Source organism: Aedes albopictus, chromosome 2 (assembly GCF_035046485.1).
Source record: "Aedes albopictus strain Foshan chromosome 2, AalbF5, whole genome shotgun sequence".
NCBI lineage: Eukaryota > Metazoa > Arthropoda > Insecta > Diptera > Culicidae > Aedes > Aedes albopictus.
In genome coordinates, this window is record NC_085137.1 from 407,455,701 (window position 1) to 407,476,103 (window position 20,403).

General features: G+C 41.5%; 1 protein-coding gene and 1 long non-coding RNA gene across 2 annotated transcripts; one reads left to right on the plus strand and one right to left on the minus strand.

The window, feature by feature from the left end:
* The first annotated feature begins 412 nt into the window (after positions 1 to 412).
* LOC134288457 (uncharacterized) lies at positions 413 to 1,983 on the plus strand. The gene is made up of 2 exons (XR_009997966.1): positions 413 to 551; positions 1,523 to 1,983. It is a non-coding gene; the product is annotated as an uncharacterized LOC134288457 (long non-coding RNA).
* LOC109406020 (proliferation-associated protein 2G4) lies at positions 1,764 to 20,059 on the minus strand. Its single transcript, XM_019679078.3, has 6 exons — positions 19,707 to 20,059; positions 11,685 to 11,782; positions 11,245 to 11,381; positions 10,687 to 11,164; positions 10,171 to 10,303; positions 1,764 to 3,007 (listed from the first exon to the last, which is right to left on the minus strand). Exons 1-6 carry the CDS (start codon positions 19,804 to 19,806, stop codon positions 2,640 to 2,642), a joined length of 1,314 nt encoding a protein of 437 aa, XP_019534623.1. The 5' UTR covers positions 19,807 to 20,059; the 3' UTR covers positions 1,764 to 2,639.
* Between the last annotated feature and the right edge of the window lie 344 nt (positions 20,060 to 20,403).

Sequence of the window (20,403 nt, forward strand, 5' to 3'; positions counted from 1 at the left end):
TCGAATGTTTCTTTCCTGAAACTACGTTTTAGACAAATGGACTATATTCTCCATTCATTAAAAGTTCAAAAAAGTTCGCATATTTCAAAATATTGAGGGTGTCCATTCTGCCCCGGGTGTCCATAATGCCCCGCCTACCCCTACCACTCACAACTTAACTCACCTCACTTCAACTACCAGGGAAGGGAATTGTCGGACAAAAGAGACACAAAACAAGCAACAAAGAAGACTCATGCGACTACGGGAACGTCCATAAATTACGTCACGCAAAAATCGACCATCTTCAACCCCCCCTCCTCCCTATGTCACACTTTTTGTATGGGACCTCAAAAATTTTTGTATGGATCGTCACACTTTTCTGAACCCCCCCTCCCCCTCAAAGCGTGACGTAATTTATGGACGTTCCCTACTCGTTATCCCAACTGGCAACAGATAATGACATGATCCCGAAATCTACCGACTCGAAGTTACCGCTCGATAATCGCAATGCAAGACTCAAAAATCTCCCAACTCGAAGTATACGATCTTTATCCTATTCTGGTCAAGTAGGGGTAGGCGGGGCATTATGGACACCCGGGGCAGAATGGACACCCTCAATATTTTGAAATATGCGGATTTTTTTGAACTTTTAATGAATGGAGAATATAGTCCAATTGTCTAAAACGTAGTTTCAGGAAAGAAACATTCGAAATTAAAATTATACTTGATTTTACACGAAAAAGTTGCGTCCTCCGTTTTTTGTGCATGGAAATTATAATTTTCACACCATCTAAAATAAGATTTAGTGATTAATTTATTGCAGGTCGATTAAAATCTGATATTTCTAGAACACATGCAAGTAGTTTTGCTGTATCTACATGCTTAACATATTTATATTTTCTTCTTTATTATATCAAAAATCAAGTTTGGAAATATCTTCTGCTGCCGGGGCAAAATGGACACTCACCTTTTTGAAAGAAGCGGCAAGGGAAAAATATAACCTAAATCACAAACCAACCAAATTCTTCGATTTCAGTAGATTTTCGATTAAATGTTCACTATAGCAGACATAGGGTGAAACAAATTGGTCAAAAAACGACAGCAGTGGAAAATAGTTGTTCTATGCACAGCTGTACATGCCGACAAAAGCGAAGCTTTATCCAAAACAGCCTGAATTTAAATTAACTGAACAAAAATGAACTACTTCGGCGTATTATTCATCCATAATAGTTGTTTTGTAATAAAATGACTTTATAGGTGTAAATAATGTACGAAATTCGTAAAAGTCTCATGGTGTCCATATTGCCCCATGGGGGTGTCCATTCTGCCCCGTATGCTTGAAGACGGTCATGAAAAACTAACATTTTTCATAACATTTTTGGAAGTGGATAAATCATTTTTCTTCGTGAGCATTATTATGCAATAGATGGTAAATAGACTTTAAAAGGATACATGTGTCAAAAAACTAAACTTTTTTGACATCTTAACAGGTAAAGTTGGCAAAAACCTTAGGGTGTCCATATTGCCCCGCCTACCCCTAGAGACAAATTTATGTCGCATTTGGAGGATTGTCGCAACAAATGCAGGTTGCGACATTGTCATTATTGTTGCGCGATGGTTTAAATTTGATTCAGTGCTTATTACCAAACGTAGAACTAACTCCAATCTCAAAAGTTATAAAACTGCAGTGTACGTTGAAAAGGATATTTCGGATCACATCAAATCTCCCATTTATTGCTTACCTAATGCGCATCTGTTCAATACGCCAGTAAAATTTAATTGGATATTTTTTTCTTTTCAAAATTTATTACGAAAAAAAAACGGAATTACAATTTTAAACGACTCAATAAATTTGTGGTTGCAGTTTTTTTATACAAGGTGAATGAATGCGATTACTTTCTCTCTGTCAATGTGTAAACATGGGTTTTCTCTGCTCTGTCTATAGGTAGTCCTAACACGCGTAGCATTCCGAAGGTACGTGGCATGGTTTCCGCAATACCTTTTTCCTACATATATATTTTACCACTATTTGACTTTCCAACAGATCACTGGTTTCCTCGGAAGTAATGTCTGCCTGCTTTTCTATATACTTTCGGTAAAAGTACTCTACGATGGCTATTAATAATTATGAGTAGTACGATTCTGATCGGATTTTTAACTTGTCACGGGGTTTGTATCAACAATTTTGGTTATTGTAAAAAGACGGGCGGGAGGATTCAGGATTAGGTCACTAAAACGTGCTCCTGTTTGGGTACCACGCTCACAATCGGTGCGCACACCTGACAGTCTCTTATCTAAGGAAAACGAACAACCCACTAGCCACTCGACTAGTTGCGAACACTTCAAATCTACCGTCTTACATTCTAGGGCGAGCTGAAGGCACCGATTATGGGCCCATACCCGGAAGGAGCAACTAACCAAGATCGAACAACCGCAAACCGATTGCGGGGTACAACGCTTCCTAGATCTGTACCACGATCCGATCGAGTAAACTAACGACACGAGAAAATACCACGAACTGCTCTTCTACTGGGATGTGGACAATGCAATACGGGAAGGAAATCAAAACGCAGAACCAGACTTTCTGAACGCACGGCTGCGAAAAACCACGGAACCCTAAAACAGCACACAACCTCTCTCTACTATGCCGCCGGCCCCTTCTAGGCGGCATTCTCCTTACCGGCTTCTTCCGTCGCTGCGCCACCGGCCGCGGCCTTCTTCTTCTTCTTTTTCTTCTTGTCCTTGGCGGCTGCCGTCGCGGCAGTTCCATCGGCGGCAGCTGGCGCTGGTGTTGCAGAGGCGGCGGCAGCAGTGGCTTTAGGAGCGGCGGCGGCCTTTGTCAGGTTGGCTAGCGCTGTCTTTTTCGCATCCGCTAGAACCAGCTCCGATTCGAGCAGTTTCTTCATCTCCTCATCCTGGACGCTGTGTTCGCTCTCGAAGCAATTGACGTCGAAGGTGGTACCGGTCACCACCGTGAGTCCGTTGGGCAGGATGAGTACGGTGTTCTTGAACTGGGCGACGATTTCGTCTGGAAAAGAAGATTGAGTATCAGAAGGCTGGGCAAACGAAGGTGAAATGTAGTTTTGTCGAGTCTGGTACGTTTGGCCATAAGGTGCTGTCCATAGACTAGGTAGACTAGTATACCAGTACACCCCCCCCCCCCCCCCCCCTCCCCTCAGTATACGTAGTTTATGGACAGGCCCTAAACATGTTGGCATAAAGGAAATCTGACAAGAGATGTTTGGCATAAAGAAAATGTGACATATTTTCTCCCGGTTGGAAAATCCGTTTCAATCAATTGAATAACGTATCCCAGTTCGATTATGCTTTACTGAAGCACATCCCGGATAAAGTGGTACCAAATGTCTGTACTTCGTCCATGGATTGTATCCTTGGTTCAAAGCGATACAGATGACCTAGGGAAGTGGAACCATCTCGGCAGGGGTCCTATTTTGGGCACTTTTCTGCTATAACTCAGCCAATTCTGACCCAATTGACACAATTTTTGGAACGCGGTGAGATACGTATAGTATCTAGCCGTGTAGTACAAAATTTCAAGTCAATTGGTTTGGAATTGACTGAGTTATAGCGAAAAGTGCCCAAAATACCGGCCGCTGCCCAAGTGGTTCACTACCCTATTGATTGTCGCACCAGATAGGAATCCCCTACACGTCAAACATCTGTGACTGAAAACGGTACCATCAAAGTGCTTCCTGGATTGTACAGGAGAGCGCGATGTATTCCAGTTGGTTGCCGCTTCACGTCCCACAACACAGCTCCTCCCATGAAGGTGAACACGTACCTAGTACAGATCGGACTCGATTATACGGAGTCAGGTTCTGAAGCTTCCAAACATATAATTGGCAAACGCAATGATGTACAAATTTCGGCTTCATACAACATTCCGTTCCCGAGATATATGCTTGCGAAACTTCGACTCCGGATAATCGAGTCCGACCTGTAGTGGAGTCCCGTTCTCCTGCCGATTTGGCAACCAGATTCGATTCCTTCAAAAACCTCAGTCGGCTTGATCTCGTTCCTAGCAGGTACCACACGATGCGCTTCACAGCATTCCAGTGACTTCACGCCGAGGATTTGCATTGAACTGGCTGACCTGGCTAACCGCAAAACTGATACCTAGCTACGTCGCTTGTGCTAGATAGGCGAGACAGCCACTGCGTTCTGGTATCGAACATCTGAACCTCTTTCATTTCGAGGATCTCGTCCGGCGTCGCCGATGACATTGTTTTGTTCAGCTTCGGCGTGTGGACTGGGTTGCAGTTCATCAAATTGACGATGTAGCGCTCCTGATCTATCCGCAATTCTCCGTTGTTCCGGTCACGCGAAAGACTTGGTTGGAGGTGCTGGCAAGTTTTCGTGGAAGCTCTATGTAGATGAACTCGCCCGCTAGCTCACCTTGAAGATAATCAGTAACAGCGTTCACCTGCTTTATATCGATATCGTGCTTTACCGCCAGCGGATGGTGAAATATCGCACCACATGGGAGTACGCTTCGTCTGAAAATGTTTCTGGCCGCTGCAAGCACCCTTTTACGAACTTGTTTCTTCATGAAGATCCATTTGCTTTGCATTGTCTTCCGGTCGCTTGGAAGACTGGTTAGCTTCCACGTATCGTCTTCCTTGAGCCTTGATTTCTTTACGTATGGTCGCGATCCGGCCCTTTGAGGCGCCCTCGTAGCCTCGAGGGTCATTGATGGTTATGTTGGGAGACACCGATTGAGGGGAAACAACCTCGCCAGAAAGGAACTATATGCAACGAAATCGGAATACGGGACTGGAATTCGCTGTTCCCGGTTACTGCGCCTAAGCCCGTATTGCTCAACAGCCTACCAAATTCTGACGGGTGCACAGGATCCTTGCTCGCATCTTAAAATTCCGGATCACTCGATTCGCTGTCGGATGTTGTAAGTTCCCCAATCTCGTAGTCAGTAAGCTAAGCTCGTCGACGTATCCCACGAAAATCGTTTTCTGGGATTTGGCGTCAAACTTCCTTGTTCATTGTCTCGACAGGTGTGCGGGACCAACGCTAGCGATCCAAAAATCTTCAGATGTCGCAAATCGGGTCGGGTTTCTTGCCGCTTTATGCTTCTTCCGTGCGTCGCTGGTATTCAGCACGACCATGCTGAGGGTAACGAGTTCGATTCCCGGTCGGTTCATGAAATTTTCGTAATGGAAATTTCGTTACTTCCCTGGCCATGGAGTAACATCGTTACTGTCACATGCAAAACGGTCATTAGATGAGGAAGTGCTGAACAATCTTTGTCCCAGTGACGAATTTACGTCAAGAGGAGAAAAGAGCTTCTTGCGGTATCGTCCCGATTAATCTCGTCGGGCCTCCGGTTGAAGAGGTACACTGCCTCGGCCCAAAATTGCTTCGACATGCCCGAATCGTTCAGCATGCTTCGGGCCTTCTCAATGAGCCTTCTGTTTATTCTCTTCACCACATTATTTTGCTCGGGAGTGTATGTACAAGTTTTCTCGTGGCGTACTTCATCCTTTCCCATGCTGTGTCTGAACGATGCATTTCTCCTCAGAACTTTCAGCTCTCTTCTGTTTTTACACTCAGCCATAGATTTGAACGTTTCATATGCCACAAACGCTTCGCTTTTTTGTTCTAGGAAATAGAATAACACCTTCCGGCTCACATCTTCGATGAAAGTCACCCCGTAACGGCTGCCACCGAAAGACGGAACTTCGATGGATTCCCGGCCCGAATGTACCAGGTCTAACAGCTATTCGGCTCGCGAAACGCTGGAATTCTTACGCCATCATGGTCACCAGCTTCCGCAAGCTTTGGCGATTCAGATGACTTAGCCGGGTGTACCACATGGATGTGCTTAATGCCATTATTGATCGTTGTTCCGGTTGAGTTTGTACGTACAGGCCACCCACGTGTGTGTCGCGTCGAAAAACACCGTCAGCCTCTTCTGATAGATTTTGACTGATCGAAAGAAGATTTATGGTCAGTTCCAGAATTTGCAGCACTTTCTGTACTGCGACAGACATCATTTTGTCTTTGTTCGCCGTGCTGTCATGTACTATTGCCACTCCGAGAAATGCGTCACGTGGCGCCAGAGTCGAAATACCACTCTGCATCCACTCACCTCACCCATCACGCACAAAGCTTTGCCAGACATCTTCTGTGAGGTTTGCTTGTATGGGCACTATTGATGCAAAATGCACCGCTTCTTACAGTTGTGGCACGTATCGTCCTTTTTCGATGTGTCAGCCGTTCTTTGGACAGCTAGGCAAGTTCACATCTTGAATTTCTTTGCCTTCACCGCGTCCTACGTCAATGCAATACACGACGCCTCGAGCCCCATTATCATGGGTTCATAGTGGTCCGGATGTCCCGTAAACAACAACACAGTCAGCCTTGAGTCGTTGTCCACTTTAAAGCCGATTTTCGCAAGTACCTAGTGTGCGCTGTGGACATTAACTGAGCTTGTCAACGTACGATTCTACGCTGCCGCATTCGCCCAATCCAAATGAATCGAGGTTAGCATTCGCAATACCTAAGTAAATTTTCCTCGTCAGACCGTTGTCTGGGAAAGCATTTCGCAGCTGCTCCCCAGGCTTCCCGGGCGTTCTTCGCTTTCTGCAACAGTTTGTAATTCATCGTCTTCAGGCTCTAGCAAATCGTGACCAGCGCCCGCAAACTAACCTCCCCGTCAATTGGATGCTCCGCCAGGGGCGATACCGTGTATCACGTGCCTTTGCGAATGGTCGTATTCAAACAAGGGGTTTCTAACAAGTTTATTAGTGACAAGTAATCGATGATTACTTTCGATTTCTCTGAGTAATCATGGTAATCACAAGTAATCATGGTAATCAGAAGTAATCATGGTAATCAGAAGTAATTATTAGTAATCCGAGGTAATCAATGGTAATCAGATGTAATCAATGATAATCCATGGTAATCAAAAGTAATCAAAATAATCACAAGTAATCATGGTAATCAGAAGTAATCATTAGTAATCCGAGGTCATCAATGGTAATCAGATGTAATCAATGATAATCCATGGTAATCAAAAGTAATCAAGGTAATCACAAGTAATCATGGTAATCAGAAGTAATCATGGTAATCAGAAGTAATCATTAGTAATCCGAGGTAATCAATGGTAATCAAATGTAATCAATGATAATCCATGGTAATCAAAAGTAATCAAGGTAATCACAAGTAATCATGGTAATCAGATTAATTACAAGTAATCACGAGTAATCACGAGTAATTAATTGTAATCTTACGACAACCGCAGGTAATCATGAGTAATCAAGAGTAATCTTGATAATCAAAAAATAATCATGGTAATCAGAGTAATCACAAGTAATCATGAGCAATCACGAGTAATCACGGGTAATCAATTGTAATCATATGGTAATCACAGGTAATCATGAGTAATCACCAGTAATTTTGGTAATCAAAAATTAATCATGGTAATCAGAGTAATCACAAGTAATCACGAGTAATCACGGGTAATCAATTGTAATCATATGGTAATCACAGGTAATCATGACCCGCATGAACGATATCAATAAAACGTGCTTAACCACCCATTTGAGATACAATTCGTACAGTATGCGGTATTGTTGAACCGTCTACATGACTGTCCGTGTATGGTGCTGGTTTATTAGGGGAGTAATCAACAGTAATCTAGGTAATCAAAAAATAATCATGGTAATCAGAGTAATCACAAGTAATCACGAGTAATCATGAGTAATCACGGGTAATCAATTGTAATCATATGGTAATCACAGGTAATCATGAGTAATCAACAGTAATCTAGGTAAGCAAAAAATAATCATTGTAATCATGGTAATCAGTGAGTAATCAGAGTATTTTTTTTTCGGTAGTGACAAGTAATCAATTTTGTTGGAAACCCCTTGTATTCAAAGCTTCTCCATGATGGACGTGACGACCGCGCTGATCCCGCCTTCGAGCTTTCAACGGCCGGCAATCCGGTACCGTCCATGGCACCGGGTACTCCAGCTCTGTTTTCGCATGCTCCATTGTGATGCTGACGGTTCATCAGGGAAATTTTCGCCCACTTTTAACTTTTCTTCTGACTATAACCAGCGCTTAGTTGATAAAGAACTTGTCTAGCGTATAAGCACAGATAAACTGACGTAACACTTGCGAAATTTCCATCGACCACGCTTTTAACGACCATTGTAAATCTTCGGTGGTATCACATTTCCCGGAATGCCATCTCCCGGAATGCCATTTCCCGGAGTGACATTTCCCGGAATGACACATTATCCGGAAAACCATTTCCCGGAATGACACATTTCGCGGAATGCCATTTCCCGGAGTGGTTGCCCGTAAGGGAATTTGATTGGCATGTTCTCACTGGACCAAACATTCGATTGTCCGTGAAGGACTTCGTATGTCGTGCTCTCATCGGACCAACCAGCCGGTTGTCTGTGATAAATCGAAGGTGTTTTAGTCGATAGCCCTTAGACCTTCTTATCCACCATAGCAAAGTACATACCAAAAAAAAAACAAGTGCAACCAACCTATCAGCCTGTACTTCATTTTGAAGCAAACTACCACAGCTTCAAAAGGACGGCCAGTGGGCAGCCTAATGGAATGATATTATTATGAAACACATGATACACCTCGAAAGAACAGCCTATTTTTAAAAGAAGGAAAAATCTCTGATGGGAAAGCTATTTAGTAGAGTGGCCACCAATAGTACAGTATAGCAGCCAAGTTGAATGGCTAGATTATCATAAATGCATAATACCGAAGACGGCTAATAACAAGACAGACAGACATGGTTGAAACGCCCTCAACGATTCACAGGAACATTAAACCATGATTGTGTGCGTGTACATGCTAATACGTACACGGAAATTGTAGCATCGCACGCACACTCATTCATAATGTTGCTCCCTGGAGTCGTTCGCGGCGCTAGTGTGCTTGTAGCTCCCAAAGTATATGGAGCAAGAGGGTAGATGTCTGTCTTGTTATTAGCCGTCTTCGATAATACATACTACTAACTCTCTCATCAGAGATTTTTCCTTCTTTTAAAAATAGGCTGTTCTTTTGAAGTATATGTATACAACATTAGCAATTCATTTAATTAGGATGCTATGATACTGTAATATTGACCACATCACAAACTCTCCCATCAGAGATTTTTCTTTCTTTTGAAAATAGGCTGTTCTTTCAAGGTGCACATACCTCGAGCACATATCAAAATCAAACTATTCGACTAGGCTGCCCAATGTCCGTCCTTAGAATTTATGCCATTCAATTCAATAACCTAGCACGCTAGCTTCCTAATGACTTGATACCTCATTTCGCGAAATTAGTAATTCCGGGAAATGTCACTCCAGCAAATGGCATTCCGGGAAATGACTTTCCGGGAAAATGATCATTCCGGGAAGTGGCATTCCGGGAAAACAATCATTCCGGGAAATGTGTCATTCCGGGAAATGCCACTCTGGGAAATGGCATTCCGGGAAATGTGATACCACCTAAATCTTCATATTTCATCTTTCACAACCAGAGGTGCGCGCATTGTTTCTCTTTGTGTTTGACGTTTCACACTAGCGCCTTCTGTTGATGATGTTGCACAACATTTCCACCACGTGATGCAAGTGTAAAGTGGGCGATGGATTTTCACGAACATTATTCTTGTTACTGTGAGTCGTGAGTTCAAATCTCACTTAAGCTGTGGATTTTTTTTTTCAATTAAACCAATAATTTACCCATCTGTAAATATGTACGTTAAGTTTTCTGAAATGAATTATAGCCAAATGAGTCAAACGATAGATGGGTGATTCCTGCGTCCAATATGCCAAATGTCCTTCATGGCAAGTGTTCTCTATGTCAAACGTCCTTTATGCCAAACGTACCAAACCCGTTCTGTCTTATGATAGTGAAAGTGCACATTTTGTGGTTTGTAAATTGTACTGTACGATTCACCCCCATCCAACAATGGAGGCAAACTTATTAACCTCCATGGTCAATGCCAAAGTCCAAATGGCAGTCCGCGACCGGAAAATCCGAAGATTCTCCGGTAACGAACATACACCACCTGGGGGGAGATTAAAATCGAGTTTTTGCTATCGCAAGGTGTCTGGCCGCAAGTCCCTGGGAAGTGGGAAGCGCGTAATTCTCCTTGCATTGTCAAGTGTTGGAAAAGAAATAATCGGTACTTACTGTGTTTCTCGTATAATACTTGGAACGGTTCGACCAGCTTGTGCGTCACGCACTCGTGCACTCCCATCTTGGCTTTGGCTTCCTCCTCAAAGTTGCGCAGGTTGAATGGCATGGGGCCGTATTTCTTTTTAACCTTGGGGAAATAAGAATAGATAATATTAATCCGGTACCTTGGTAAAATGATGGCCTAAAATTGTAATAAAAAGTCTGCCCTCAGCTCTCATAATCTACTACTCATTGGGAGGGGCCAGAATTCTGCATATCCAGAGTCACCCTCAGTGGTCGGAAGTCCTATTACTCGAAACAGACTTCCGGAAAGGCAACCACGAAGAACTGACCCCTTCTAAACGTCCTTCCGGCCAACCGCAACCCTCGAGCGCTTGTTTTTAATCATCGGGCAGACCGGAAAAGTATTTTCACACAACAAGGATATGGTCGGGATTCGAACCCGGGACGGCAACATCCCCAACCAGTACAGCACATGACCGTACCGTCGGGACCAAACGTCCTACCTACCTCGACGTAGAAAGCACGCGATGCCTTCAGTTTAAGTAGATAGTTTTCCTCGGTTTTCTTGTAGATGGAAACCTTGGTGTCCAGCTCCTTGCCCAGTCCCTCGCCGGTGCTGACCAGCACGTCCATGGCGTACACTTCGTACTTCTCGAACTCGCACTTTTCGTGTTCCTTCTTCTGGGCGATGGTCGGATTCTGGATGATCGTCTTCTCGCCGTCGATCTTGAACTGCTTCAGCTGGTGGCTGAGCATGCCCTCGATCGGTTTACATTTGTACTCGGCGGCGATCTTCTGCACGGCCTCCGTCACCGCGTAGTTGCTGGTGCCGTCCTTGAGCAGCCGCAGGGCAGCCTGGCTGGCATGGTAAGCGGCGAGCACAACGTCCGCCGCACGACCCTTGGCCTTATTTTCGGGCTTGGCACCGACCACGATCGTGTGTGCGGCCACCGCGATGAAACCGTCGATATGCGCTCCCAAGTCACTGAAATGGGAATTGGTGGAATAGAAGTTAATTGTTTTTATGGGCAAAGGGGCCGTTCATAAACCACAGCTCGAACTTACATTTTAACAACATCTCCCGCCTTCAGCTGGTAGTCCGGATCGTTCTTGGAGGGAGAAAAGTGGCAGATACAGTTGTTCACCGAGAGACAGGTGGGGAAGGCGATTCCCTTTTTCATATCCGGATCATTTTTGTATTTCTGAAAAAAAAAATCCATGTTAGTAAATTGCACAATCACTTTTTAGTAAAAAAAAATCACATCTAGAATAAGCCCTCATATATCTTGGGTGAATATCACGGTTTGATCAGTTACAATCTAGCGAGATAAATTTAATCATAGGGCAACTACTAGGTGACATGTGATTTCGACTGGAGTTGAACCTTCGACCGTCGGAGCAGGAGCGAATGCACTCACCACTAGACTGTCGCGAAGTCCGTTGTCACACGTGAAATTTAGCCGAACACATCTGAGTACCTACGTAAAATACAAATACGCCCTTACCTTGCCGGTTTCCGATTCCATCTGATTGTCACCCTTCTGGCAGAGGGCTTTCACGGAAGCTCCCACTTTGCATCCCTGGATGAGGCTGTTGAGGGTTTCTATTAAAATAGTAGAATTGAAAAAGATATATGTATTAGCAGTGTATCAAAATTCAACCATCGCGCAACAATAATGACAATGTCGCAACCTGTATTTGTTGCGACAAACAAACCCATGCGACATAAGTTTGTCCCAACTTGAAAATAATGGGATTAACATCGTACACCACGAGTTTAGAGATTTTTAAGCCTTGCATTGCGATTTTCGAACGGTAACTTCGAGTCGGTAAACACTGCAACTCTGGTGAAGTTCTACCATCAAACAGTTTCGACTTTGGGTTAGCAATAATTGATTATTCACGAGTTGAAAAGTACGCAACAAATTCAGCTTCCGTTTTGTCTGCAACAAAAAATTTCGAGATCATGTCATTATCTGTTACCAGTAGGGATAAAGAGTAATCGTCGCACCTTCTTTGTTGCTTGTTTTGTGCCTCTTTTGTCTGACAATTCTCTTCACTGTGTATTAGTACAATGTTGCATCAATGCACGGTTTACGGATAACATTGGACAGTGGGATCGTCTCTCGAAATTGTGGACAGAATTGAATTACCCTTTCCAAGATTAGATAAGATTATTGTTAGCGGATGTGGTAGGGACACATACATAAATTAAGTAACGTTTAAAGCAGAGGATGGATTCTTCTGGACATTGATTTGCCGTAAATTAGGGACACGTACGACCTTTTAAAACCGAGCTTCAGTAGGGGATTATGGGGCAAGATGGCCACCCCGTGTTTTAAGCATCAATACGCAACATAACAGTATTTTCTGCATGGTTTGTGATTGTAAACAATGAATAATGTTTATAGCATACGAAACAGTCATAATTCATTTGAAAAGTCCGCTACAAAATAAAGTTTGCATGCACACTGTTGAAATGCTTTGACATCCATGTGTACAACATAACATGTGCGCGATGAACAAGGTGAGATTTTAATTATGAAAAGAAATCCACGTACTCTGGTGAGGCTCGAACTCACGATTCCCAATTCGCTTCTATTCCTTCAAGCTACGGAGTCACTCGACTATCTCCGTCGACGGCCTAGAACTGCACTCGATTCCACAGTCATATAGTCGAGTGACTCCGTAGCTTGAAGGAATAGAAGCGCCCGTCTAGCGAATTGGGAGTCGTGAGTTCGAGTCTCACCGCAGTACGTAGGGTAAATCGGGGTAGTTTGGCCACCCTAAGCAAAAGTCGGTTTAACATGCAGAAAACAATGATAAATCTCTCGTTTATCGTATGATCATAATGATTCTGATAATACTATGCAAGATACATGAAAATATCAAAGCCAATTCGTGTTTATATGCCAAAAACATATTTTTGAAAAAAGTTGGATTTTTGCGTCGATTTTAAACCGTCGGGGTAATTTGAGCACCCTATTTTCAATGAAGATTTTTTTCGCCTAATGTAACACAAACCTAATATGCACCGATAGACATTGAATTGTAGTGTGTCAACTTGATGTATACAGAAAATAAACTAATTTTAAAGCTATCTAATGTATTTGAACAACAGGAGTTTTATGTGGTGTTTTTATTCAGCCCTCTTCGCCAACGTTTTTCAATTTTATTTTTCTAATTTACTGTGGGCTTAAACTAATTCGTTCTAACGTTTCCATGGCTTCCATATGATACCAGTAGTAGAGCTGTAAGGTTGGTTTGTAAAAAATATTAGATTTCAGGTGATTTTTATGAGGTGCTCAAATTGCCCCATTGGCCAAATTACCCCGACTACCCCTAAATTTCTTCTCATAATTCATATCTCAACATGGATGTCAAAGCATTTTCAACAATGTAATTTCCCACATGGCTTGGTTAGCCCAAAGCAAAATCAAGAAATTGACATAAAGATTGTAGTTCGAGTGCTTGATAACAAGATTTTTAAGTAATATTTGGCAATCTGATTTCAAGTATTGATAATGAAATATCAACACTATTATGCTGAATAGTGGCATTACGTGGTTTTTGTTTAAATTTTAATATTTCATTCGAAGTGATATAAAAGTAACATAAGTATCGTAATTTTTCAGGGCAAGATGGCTGCCTCTGATGAGAGCTAGCAGGCCACATAAATCTAACCTAAACCATTAACAAAACTTTTAACAAAGTCTAGAGATTACGAGATTCTATAACATTCCCCAGAAAACCATTTCCCAGAAACCCATTCCCCAGAATTCCATTCCCCAGAACATACCATTCCCCAGAACGAAAATAAAACTATTGTTTTAGGCGCCATCCACAAATTACGTAACGCTCTAGGGGGAGGGGGGCAGTACGGCCGAGCGTTACAGCTCATACAAAAGTTTTAGGATTTTCATACAAAAAAGCGTTACGGAGGGGGAGGGGGGTCTGGAATTTCCAATTTTAGCGTTACGTAATAAATGGATGCTGCCTTATTTCTGAATGATTTATATTAATCGCTAAAAATCAAATATTTATTCGTAAAAAATCACCGGAAGAAACATCCTACCAAAAATTCTTATTTGACATGAAAAACTTTGGAAATAAGCTTGATTTGCCTTTACAATTTAGGCTATTGGGTATAATTATTGGCAACGCAACTGCTTACTTTTTCAACATACATTTTCCCTTATTTTGTGCATAGGCTGTTCTTTCGAATTGCACTTTTCAGTAAATAATCGGCATCAAAACTTCTTACATTTTCTACGTAGTTTTTTCCTTCTTTTCTGCATAGGCTGTTCTTTCGAGTTACACTATTCAGGTAATTATCGGCACCACAAGCACAGGTGTTTAGAAATTTGAAAAAATATTAAATAAATATATTAACAATTTTAACACCGGTGGAGGCTGTAATGCTTATAATTTTCTGAAAAGTGCAATTCGAAAGAACAGCCTTCGTCGAGATGTTCATCTAATTGAAATACTCTGGTACTCCGTTGCAGCTTACGTCCTCGAAGGAAAATGCCACACATCGGCTGGAAGACAAAACGCAAAATGTGCTACAGACCTCTGCAGACGTACCAACAAGATCTTGCGATTAGAAATCCGCTCCCACCGCAGGAAGTTTTAATCGCCGCTACCGGGCATACGATGGGTAACCTCACGAGTCGAGGAATTTCAGCAGCCCTCGGAATGGCCCGAGATGCTTCTCCTTCAATGCAGGTTGCGCTGCTCGATATGATGCGAGGAGGTCTTACGAGAAAGGTAAACCGTGTTAACCATCTTTTTCATCCACAAATTTAAAGATGAATATAAATTGAATGAAAAAAAATCCGGGAACTCACAACTGCCTTTTTATTTTTAAACGGTTTGAATGCACAAGACCTATATATCAAAAGCTTAAAAAACCATGGAAAACCATAAATCAATAATAACACATACAGTGTTCGTTTTTCTCCCAGATTTATTGTTAAACTGCTCTCTAACCATTTTCTATGCAGTGAATTGTCTGAAAAACTGGATAATATATTGACCGTATTCTTTACTGTAATGCGAAAAATTTGTTCGGGAAAACGAGCGGTTTTTTATGGTAACCAATCTTAACCGCCTATTCCACATACTGTAAATTGGCGGATAACCATTTGTCAAACTGGCAAATCTGTACCTGGAATGGTTAGCTTACTGTTATCGCCAATAGTTTGAGAAATGGTTAAGGACAAGGTATTTGGAGTACATTGCTCAAAATTTCTAGAGCACCGTTTTTTAGAACCGTTGAACGGATTTGGATTAAAATGCATCACGCTGTTGACAACCACTGAACAATTAGCGTGATGCATTTTTATCCAAATCCGTTCAACGGTTGTAAAAAACGGTGCTCTAGAAATTTTGGGCTATGTACTCCAAATACCTTGTCCTTAAATGACAATTGCTAATGGTCATCTACAGTATGAGAAACGTTACATTTACAGTTTGTGATTATGCGGGTATGCAAAAAAGAGTGGAGAATCTATGTTAAAAAAGTAAGCAGTTGCAATGCCGATAATTTCCTGAAAAGTACAACTCGAAAGAACAGCCTATGCAGAAGAAGGGAAAATTGTTGATGAACATATAAGCAGTTGTAATGCCCACAATAGGACACACTCGGTGAAGTACTAGATTTGTAGTAATGAGCTGAATTTTTGTATGGTGAGAAAGCGAATTCTCCGTTTCTGCAATGAAATGGTACAAAAAGCGTTGGTATTTTGAATCCTTGCAGAAACGGAGAATCGACCTTCTCACCATACAAAAATTCAGCTCATTACTTCAATGGAGCACGTTCGGTGTAGTACTAGATTTGTAGTAATGAGCTGAATTTTAGTATGGTGAGAAGGTCAATTCTCTGTTTCTGCAATAAAATGGTACAAAAAGCGTGGGTATTATGATTACTTGCCTAATTTGACGCTGTTTGAGCAAAACTTTGGATAACTATGTTGTTTATGTTGCAAGAAATGGAGAAAACAACAACACTGTTGCCCAAAGTTTTGCTCAAACAGCATCAAATTAGGCAAGGAATCATAATACCCACGCTTTTTGTACCATTTCACTGCAGAAACGGAGAATTGACCTTCTCACCATACAAAAATTCAGCTCATTACTACAAATCTAGTACTCACCGAACGTGCCCCATTCTAGTATGTACTTCACCGATCGTGACTTATTGTTATAACAACGACTCAAACAATTTTTTAACGAAGAAGGAAACGTAAGGCCGGACGGGACGGTGGTTGAATCGTCAGCCATTGCTCTGTTGTTAGTAAGATGCAAATCTCAACTTCTACTTCATATTACTGACTAGAAATTTGATCGTTCATTTGCTCACTTGTGGTGCACAATCGACTAAAGTTTCAGCTACGTCAGTGCAGTAGAAATTGATATTTGCTTCTTCAAAATCGCGAGGCAAATTGTTAGAAAGAGAGAGAAGATAGGAAAAATTACACGTCGTCCCGTGCGGCCGTAACACTCTGATAATTGCCATCGTACATCGATTTAACGGTTTATTTGAAAATTTGAGGGTTGACCAACTGCCGCGGCGCTCGCATCGTCTTTGTTCGAGTTTGACGTTTGCTCACTACTGCCACCTATTTGATGTAGTCCTTTTAGAATTAACCTTTTGGAGCCTATTTTTTTCGCCGCTGTCGGCGCAACCTCGCTGGTGTCGAACACGTTTGTTATGCTCGGTTTCATCGCCGGGGTCATATATGACCCCTCCGGCTCCAAAGGGTTAAGCGAACCTGTTTCCAAGACTAAAATTTGAATCGAAAAATGTTCGAAGTGTTACGTCTGTTTGTCTGTGGTGACATTGTTTTCCTTTCGGCATTCAAAAACCCAACACTGTTCCTTTTTTTAAACAAGCTTTTTTTTTTAGAATTTAGGCAATTGGTACAATTATTGGACATAGATTTTTCCTTCTTTGCTGCATAGGCTGTTCTTTCGAATTGCACTTTTCAGTAAATTATCGGCATCACAACTGCTTACTTTTTCTACATAGCTTTTCCCTTCTTTTCTACATAGGCTGTTCTTTCGAGTTACAATGTTTAGGTAATTACCGGCACCACAAGCACAGGTGTTTATACATTTGAAAATATATATAATAAATATAACAGCAATTTAACACCGGTGCGGTAGTTGTAATAATGCCCATAATTTCCTGAAAAGTGTAATTCGAAAGAACATCCTATATAGAAAAGAAGGGAGAATCTATGTTTTAAATGTAAGCAATTATAATTTCAAAAATTTCACTAATTGCCTTAATTCTAAGAAAAATATTGTTTAAAAAGAAGGAACATTATTTGGTTTTTGAATGCCGAAAGGAAAACAATGATACTTTTTTCCTTCTTCATTAAAAATATTTTTGAGTTTGTATAATAATTGTTGGCATTAAAACGGCTTATATCGTCAAGGCGCCATTCACCGTGGGGGCTCCATTCACCGTGTGCCTTCGAGTATTTTTTCATTATTTCCATATTATGATTAAATGATATGACAATTTCCCTTCAATTTCACCAATACAATGTTGTATTGGTGAAATTGAAGGGGAATTGTCATATAATTCAATCATAATATGGAAATAATGAAAAAATATTCGAAGGCACACGGTGAATGGAGCCCCCACGGTGAATGGCGCCTTAACGGTATGTTCACTTTTTCTATTCCATAGTATTGGAATAATGATAAAAGCCCTTCTCATACCGCATGAATGAAGGGCCTTTGAAGCGAATAATTAGGAACAGCCATTGAGGGATCCCTCCAACCAATTGCGTAGAAAAACGTGGTCAGTTGAATCTTTCCGAGTAACTCAAAGTTTTCGACAGAAAAATCTTTTTAATATAAACCGGTCATAAACTGGTCAATTAGCATCTTGTACACTGAACAACATCAGAAGAAAATGCGTTTTCTCTGTAAATTGTGCACATCACTTTTAAAACGTTATTCATCGTGAAACAAGTGCTGCACAATTTTCGCAAATTTGTCAAGAACAAAACATTTTATAGCAACTGGAATGATGACAGTTTGTGAACTTTTAAGATAGGTTTAAAGATCAACATGCAACTGTATATAATGGTAATTAAACGTTTGAACCACTGTAGAATATTTATATTATTTATATGGATATGTATGTATGCATACATTTTTTACCTTAATTTGTTACATATACCGTATACGAAATAGATATTTGTGCGTAACAACACTATAATGTTAAAATCCTTGCCTATAACATGTCATTATGATCAACATTGTACACTGTTTGTGTATCGAATTATACTTTTTAGCAGAGTATATTAAGCTTTTCTGGGGAATGGTGCATTATGGGGAATGGATTTCTGGGGAATTGATTTCTGGGAAATGTTTTTTTGGGGAATGTTATAGAATCCCAAAGTAATACATCAGATCAAAAACATTCACAAACATTTGAAATTTACAAAGTGATAATTTTTAACCTTCACGTACCCGACCCAACAAATTATTTTCAAAATGCTGGCTCAAACACAATAACAATCGAAATAATCGAAATCAAGCAAAAATGGCTAATTTGCCAACCCCCTCCAATCCGGAATGGTCCCGGATATTGCATGACCACTTGAGTATAATAAACAAGCACCAATTGATGATCGGTTGAGGGCGACTTCAAAAATATATCGGATGAAAATTGACGAAATGCCAGCATTTTGAAAATGAGTTGTCGGGGATCGGGTACATGAAGGTTAATATTAGTCCTGTTCAACGACGTAGGTTGAACTTGCTCGAAGTTGCTGCATCCTACTCATACCCATTTGTCAACAAATGAGAAAGAGCGGAATGGAGCAAGTTCGAGCAAGTTCAACCTACGTCGTTGAACAGGACTATTGAGAGATTTGGAAAGATATTAAAATTTCATAAAGTTTAAATAAGGTCGAATTGATAAAATTCTCTTCTTGAATTCGATTTTTTTTAATAAATTGCTAACAAACCTGATTGTGTAATGCACAGCCCTATCCATAATGCGAACAAAACGTTTTGACGTAAATAAGAAATGATTTGATTTTACAAAAAATGATATATTTGTGAAATAAAGAACCACAAAACTAGTTTTCAACCTTGCGACATTTTTTGACCTACTTTTATGTCACTGTTGCTCACTATGTACTGCCAAGCTGGAAACGAGTTTCTAGGTTATAAATGTGTCAATTTGTTATTATGTTTCTAGGATAAAATACGAATTCCGGCGATAATCCGTTGATCACTCATTTCTAATCAATTTCATAATGAATTCATTAGGATTCAATTTTAAAATAATCTTTTATAATTAGTGTAATAACAAGCTTACAAACCCCCGAAAACGTGGCTCCTTTCGAAATGTCTCTCTATCTCGCTCACTTCCCTTCACTTTATTTTGGAAGAGAAAAGGATGGCGATAGCCAAAAAAAATTGTCCCGTCTCCTGCCAAGATCCGGAATTCGTCCCGATATTTCACCGATTCCCAAGTCCGCCTGGCCGATACTCACTGTTGACGATCGTTCCAGCTGTTTTGTACTTTTCCACGACCGTATTGTCGGCAGTGGTGTGCTCCTCCTCCTGGGGCTGCTGCTTGTCGTTGTTGACCATCTTGCACACGGCTGGTTCCGGGTCCGGATCCGATTACACTTCACCGTCAAAGTATATCACAATATCAGGCCGTTCCGAATGGGGGCACAGGTTCACCGTCGTCGGAAGTACACAAAAACGACACTTTTTGCCTTTGACGCGGCAGATTTTTCCACTGATTTTCGAACGCGAACGCGACGAGCACTTTGTCCGTCTGCTGTTGGCTGTGAAAAACGCGAGAATGCGAGCCAAAGTGTTCCCTTTGGGGGGTGGCGTTCGTGACGAAAACGACGACGTCGCGCGCGGCGGGCAAACGCAGCGCGGAAGATGTCAAATTTGATCAGGGGTGGGATCAAAGCTGGAATCGGATTCTGCAAACAGGGAATGTTAAATCTCTGGAGCAATTATGAAATGGTCGAATTCTTTCAGCGCCCTTGGATGAACCATATCTGAACAGGCCATTTCAGTTGACAGGTCCGTGTATGCCACTGTTTACAACTGCCGAACAAAGGCGCAAACGCTGAACTGTCATTTTCATAGAATAACTGTCAAAGGCCTCCGAAATCAGCTAATTTTAAACGTCTCCTGATTAGGCCTACTGGACTTCGGGAAACGTTA